This window comes from Trachemys scripta, chromosome 9 (assembly GCF_013100865.1).
Source record: "Trachemys scripta elegans isolate TJP31775 chromosome 9, CAS_Tse_1.0, whole genome shotgun sequence".
Lineage (NCBI taxonomy): Eukaryota > Metazoa > Chordata > Testudines > Emydidae > Trachemys > Trachemys scripta.
The window spans coordinates 61,724,635-61,731,054 of NC_048306.1; the positions used below are offsets into that span (position 1 = coordinate 61,724,635).

General features: G+C 38.8%; 1 protein-coding gene across 1 annotated transcript; it reads left to right on the forward strand.

The window, feature by feature from the left end:
- The first annotated feature begins 804 nt into the window (after positions 1 to 804).
- Positions 805 to 3,343, forward strand: LOC117883113 (transcription cofactor HES-6-like). Its single transcript, XM_034782118.1, has 4 exons — positions 805 to 1,021; positions 1,566 to 1,661; positions 1,786 to 1,864; positions 2,591 to 3,343. Exons 1-4 carry the CDS (start codon positions 959 to 961, stop codon positions 3,034 to 3,036), a joined length of 684 nt encoding a protein of 227 aa, XP_034638009.1. The 5' UTR covers positions 805 to 958; the 3' UTR covers positions 3,037 to 3,343.
- Positions 3,344 to 6,420: the final 3,077 nt, after the last annotated feature.

Sequence of the window (6,420 nt, forward strand, 5' to 3'; positions counted from 1 at the left end):
AGTCAGAAAAGATACCCTTATGGAAAAGTCCTGTGGAATGTAATAGGCATGAAACCCAAACAGTTCTGCAGAAAAGCAACAAAGGTCTATAGATAGTTGAAATATTAAATTCTATAGGATGATTACAAAAATAGAAAGGGTTATTTTCTGTTCTATAAACTTTTTATAATACTTTTATACAGCTGGATTACACTTCTCTTGAATGCCATTGGTTTCACCCATATTAAATAATGCAGGACTCTTCCATGAGGGATTTTCATATATGTAAATGCACAGTTTCCATAACAATTTATTGTCAGTGGACTTTAAGGTAATGATGCCTTGTTATGATATTTGTGAGAGACATAAAATAACCACTGGATCACATTATTATTTCTAACAGTGGAGACTGTTTTGTGTTTCAAAGCCTTCATTTGGATTTTAAGTAGGAGGGGTTCATATCTTGCAAGTAAAAAGTGGAATCAGTTCAATATGATAATAAAATTTATTAAAAAAGCCCAGAAACTTAGAAGAAATTCTCCCAGGTGTAACTCAACCGGTTACAGCCTATTGTTGCTCCCTGGGAATCTGTGTAAATTGAGCAAGGAGCCATGTGATCTGCTCAGTACTCCCATTTTGAGTCTCTTCTTCTTAACAAAAGCTTTCTGCAAAGCAAAGCTTTGTAGGCAGGACATCTGTCGCTGTTTGGGGGGGCAAGTTGGCCATTGAAAAGAAGCAGTGACCTGTCAGCCTTGATTGATGGCCACAAGCCTCTGGTCTCGACCCCTCATGTGGGAAAAGAGGTCCAGCCAAGGAATGCCCTTATTCACATGTTAATTCTGGGCTATAAATACAGGCAGCCTTACAGAGGAGAGGCAAGAGAAGCAAAGAACCCTTCTGAAAAAGGAACAGCCGGTTACCCAAGTGCTTTCTTTCCCCCTTGCTTTCCAGCATTTAGGGGCAGACAAGCTGGATTATAATGACTGCCACGGCTATGGCCAGCAATGTGCAGAAACTTTCCAACACCAAAGAGGAAAGGAAGGTAGGTCATTTTATGTACAGATTTACACCTACCCTGACATGTGTGGGGTATGGATACTGCACATAAGTGTGTGGACTATTATTTAGACAACACTCACTGTAGATGGTGCTTCACAATTGCAAAAATGATAGACCAAAAATAATTCCTTTGATTATAAAGGAGTTTACAGGGTGTTTTTAACATTCTGGGCTGCATTTTCCTCTCACTTTACACTGGTTTTAAATTGGTGTATCTCTGCTGACTTCAGTTTAAGGAGAACAGACTGAAGCTTAATATATGTAAGAAAGCGCTAAACTGGCAGAGTGGTAATGAGATTATAGAGCATACAATGTTTCCTACTTTGTACCACATCACCCTTGGATCCTCTGATGCCACAGGCAGAATGTGGCTCTTAAGGATTAAAAATGAGGGGCCCAATCTGTCCCTGACGCTGTCCACAATGGGAGTTCTGCCAGTGAGTGCAGTGGGAGCAGATTGTATTGTGATAAAACCTTGACATTCCGCCTCGTAAATCCTATTTTCTTTTTTAATATCTTCCTTTCAGTTAAGAAAGCCTCTGATTGAGCGAAAGCGAAGGGAAAGGATTAACAACTGCTTGGAGCAACTGAAGGAAGCAGTTGTTGGTGCATTTTGTTTGGACGTAAGTGTTGAATTTTTCTTGTCTCCCCCGCCCTTTCATTTTCTAAAAAAAAACCAAGCCCAGCATCATACAAAACATTTCTTCTTTACTGACCTACTTACCTTTTTTTTTTTTTTTAAAATAGCAGTCTAAACTTGAAAAAGCAGATATCCTTGAAATGACAGTAAAGCATCTCCAGAATATCCAAAACAACAAGATCATGGGTGAGTTTCTTGTTTTTGCATTTTTCTTTCATTCACTTCATTTCAGATGTGGAATTTATTTTCAATCTTGAGGGGTGAGCTGCATTTTTAATCAAGTAATGTTTTTTGCAAAAATCTCTTTAAAACCTGATGACACCTACGTCTATTACCAGCATATCTTCTAGTTTCTACTCTTTGCCACTAGAGGGGGATCTAAAGCCAATGCCTTTCAGTAGATGGGTTAAGGTTTTTCCCCCCAACAATGTTCTCTTTCGTTTTAGCCTTGCGCCACAATTTATAACAGCAATTAAATCAGAATTGAGGTATCCTCCTTTATTAAATGAAGTTGCGACAAACTTTTTATTGCTTGATTTTATTTTTTCAACCATAATGATCCTTATGGAAAAGCGCAAAAGAATTGATTAGGGATTTAATCAATAGGGCTTCATAGCAATTTAATTTAAAACCTATAGAATTCAAGAGAGAGTTATATTCTTTCTGTAGAATTTTTAAACCATCCTATAGAATCCAAGCTAGAATGCTAACCCTGTTATGGAATCACACAGGATGGTTTCAAGCCCTAGCTGTTATATAGTGACCAAGGCTATCATTCTCAGTTAAGTTCTATAGGACTTTTCCAGAAGAGGCAATATATTATGAACTTTTTGAATGCTTGTTTAGTCAAACATAATGTACAGCAAGCCCTGTGCACTTAAATGACTTGAATTATCTCCTGTTCTAATGCAGCAGATTCCAAAGTGGGTCTCGAAGCTCAGCAGAGGTACAGCACTGGATATATTCAGTGTATGCATGAGGTTCACAACCTTCTCCTGACCTGTGAATGGATGGACAAGACTCTTGGGGCACGATTATTAAATCATCTCCTGAAATCCTTACCCAGATCCAGCGAGGAGACCTGCAAAGCAGCCTTAAGGTCCTTGCCTCCTGCTCACCAGTCTCACGCAGTGCAGAAATCCCCTATCTGCAATAAGGGGAATACCTCAGGGTCAAGTCCAGCTCAGGACAGGTTCTATCCTGTGGAGGAAAAACAAGCTTTGAAAAATTCATTTCAACCACAATCACTATCTCTCTTTAGTCAGCCTGATGTGCCACCTTCCAGCCAGATCCTGCGGCCAAATTTTTCTCATAATAACCCTAATATGGGATCATTAGATATGTGGAGACCATGGTAAAATGTATTTTATATTTCCCCTTCTAATCTTAGACACTTCTATATGTATCTTATAGATATGCCTCTTTAAAACACCTGTGGAGCAAATCTGTTCCTGTAGGTGTACTAAAGACCAGGGTACTTCAAGCCGAAGTAAACCTATACGTAGCCTGCATTATAGAAGGCTGCTATTATTTTGTATTTATTTAATACATATAAATTATTGTATAGAACCTCTCTTGGGCTTTTACTGTACATTAATTATATAACTTTCTTATGTTATTAAAAGAATTAACATCTAATTAATAAAAAGAGAACTGAGAAAATACTATCTTTTGCATTTTGGTTTCTGCCGACATTTCTTTCAGATCTCACGTAAGCTACTGAGATCGTGTCCTTGAAGTAAAGAGGACAGGGTACACTCATTACTCCAGAGCAGTGGAAGTAACAGAAAGGAGAATTCAGCTCTAGCCTTCTGGAAATGCTACATTCATTCTAAAAACTTGGTTTTGAATTTTTTAATATTAATATACATTTAATTGGTGTTCTCTGTATTACCTGTTAAAACTAGGCTATAACATGCCCATTTGAAGAGACTTAGTTTTTTATAAAGAGCCAAGTCGATAGTGGCTTCTGTTTAATAACAAAAATATGTTGTCTGGTGCTTTGTAGCTACATATTTTTTTTAAGTATAAATAAGTATTTGAAAGTTCAACACTGAAATTTCCCTGTCTACTTTTCTTCTCTCCATTGGGCATGCACAATGATCTGTTCTTGTAAGGTTGTTCCTAGGTGCTTGGCTGTTAGTTTTTGTTGTACTTTTTGTTTTAAAGAGAAAGCAGCCAGCTGCACACCCACTCAAATCTGAAGAATTAAATGAATCTTGTTAATATATGAGATTATAAAAAGGTCAGATGTTGGGCCCATCAACCTTGACAACTTCTTTAGGTTGAGTGAATTCCAGACAGGATATAAAGACCAGAAGGTAAGATTCCCTGCAAATCCTACCAATAAGTCTGGGAGGAATCTGCTAAACTTGTAGACAACATTTGGTCACAGTTTTTCAAGTCAAAGGCAGTTAAAACTTCTTTACAGTTAAAAGAGCAAGGGATCTCTTAAACAAACACTCTGCATACTAATTAATGACAGCCCCTCCCCAACAGGGGACTAATTATGCAGACTGATCTGTTTGATGATGTGTCGAAAGAGTGAAAGTCATCACCTTGGGTTTTAGCATCTCTGTGAAGCTCTCCCCTTTTATCCAGCTCTCTTGAAAAGCCATTAGAAATGGTAGCACAGGGATGGCAGGAGTAACAACTGGCTTACATGAAAAGAGGGCCCATTATCGAATGCAGGCACAACGCTGAAACTGTGGTTTCTGAAGCAACTCCTTTAGAAACACTGAATTGTACAAAACTATCAGTGGCCTAAATTTATGACTTGTCATTGTTTCTCCATTCTGGAACAAGCCTTCCAGACGAAAGATAACCTCACCAATGGCTAGCAATATAGATAACATGACCCAGTCCAGCTCCCACTGAAGTCAATGGAAAGACTCCAACTGAGTAGAATGGGAATTAGAGCAGGTCCATTCACCCAGCAGAGACAATATCAATATAAAATTCACATAGGCAATAAAAATTCCTTACTATTATTACTAATACCACCCCAAGTTATTAGAAGTGAAAGAATATTAAGCATCTGTACAGCTTATTATATATATTTGTACATTTCAGAGAGTTTGGACTAAGGCTGCATCAAGATCCACTACTGCAGTCCCTTGGTGTCAAGTCCCAGGGGCTCCATGTGGTGTAGGTATCCATGCTAGCAGATGCATATACAGGATCAGGGTCAAAGCTGGTCAGTTTCCCTTTTGTTTCAAGTCAGTTTCACTTTCTGATATCACTGGGATATTTAAAGTAAAAATATTATTTAAACTATTCTAATGTCATGAAAATATTGATAATAGGTTTAGATACTATCAATTTAAAAAAAAAATCACACTTTTATCTGAAAATTGTATATCCACTACTGTTATGAGTAACACCTAAGGTTATTGTAACTGAAAAAGATTAGCAACAGGAGAGAGAAATATATTTTTTTAAATAGGAAGTAGGAGTGGAAAACTTGGCAGACTGAAACCCAAAGAGAACTGGAGCTAGAAGAATCTCTTGCAGGATACTCATTTGCAATAAAGGGGATGTTCCTTAAAGGAAGACAAATGATTTGCAATAGTTTGCCCACATAAAGGTGTATATTTGTGTAGCAAAATGATTCTACGTTTATTTCAAATAATTTAATTTTATCAAGCTTAATATATTATAACAACAGTATTAATCATCTACTTTATACATATCTAGCCCTTTCAGCTGAGGATCCCAAAGTGTATTGCGTACTCTTATCCCCATTTTACACATGGGGAACTAAGGCTCAGAAAGGTTAAGTGACTTGTTCAAGATCACACAGTGGGTGCCTATGCTAGAAAAATTAGTGCCCATATTACAGCAGCCAGCAACAGTGCAGCTCCACTGGCGCTAAGCCATCAATATCAATGTTTCCATCTACCTCATATTTCGATGGAGATGCCCTATTTTGACACATATATCCCACATCCTGTAAGATACTGATTAAGCCTGTCAGATAAAGTACAGTCACAAGCTGATTTAGGTTAATAAAGAATCCCCTGAGTGCGTGCAGAGTTCTGATGGCATGTCGTGGATTTATGCTGCTTGTTGTGCCCCAACATGGTGCTATTTCATTACAGCAAGAGTGAGGTTACATTGCAATATTGTGTTTCAAGATGAGACTCAGCCACAGTTTGGATCCAAATTTTCCTAAAGTTTGGGAGTTTTCAGAGCCAAGGTTTTAGTTTGGCTCATTTTAGGCCTAAATTCAGGACAGCACTAAGACATGTGCTTAACTTTAGGCATGAGCTTATGCCCCATTGATTTAAATGAGATCTAAGCATGTGCTGAAGTGCGGTCCTGAATAGGAGGGCTTTTGTGACTGCACCTTAAAGATAGGCACCAGCTGCTAAGTTTGGGTCTGGATTCAGACTTTCCTATGCAGCTGTTCCTGTGGGTGTTTGAAGCTGGGGTTTGGTCCAGACCCATCTAGCTGTAAGGCAATGTCATCACATATTTATGCAATGCTTTGGGTGCAGCAGGACAAATCCAAACAGGTAGCAATCCTGTAGGATTGTGACAGGTTGATCCACTCTTCACAGGGATGGCACATCCTCCTGGCCACATTATTTGGATCTGCGGACCCTTCAGCTAAGTCATTAGTATGGTTTCCCCTTCTGAGGGAGAAAGTCTCGTCTCCCAGACAGTCTTCCTATTCACTGCCCCACTGGTGCCACCTCCCCAGTGGCTGGCTGGGGAACCCGGGCCCTCCCTGTTCTCCG

What these genes read in the sequence shown, in the direction of transcription:
- LOC117883113 (XM_034782118.1), top strand. Translation starts at nt 959, where the DNA reads ATGACTGCCACGGCTATGGCCAGCAATGTGCAGAAACTTTCCAACACC. An exon ending in TTGGTGCATTTTGTTTGGAC is followed by an intron (nt 1,662 to 1,785) that starts GTAAGTGTTGAA and finishes TTTTTAAAATAG; the next exon opens with CAGTCTAAACTTGAAAAAGC. An exon ending in CCAAAACAACAAGATCATGG is followed by an intron (nt 1,865 to 2,590) that starts GTGAGTTTCTTG and finishes GTTCTAATGCAG; the next exon opens with CAGATTCCAAAGTGGGTCTC.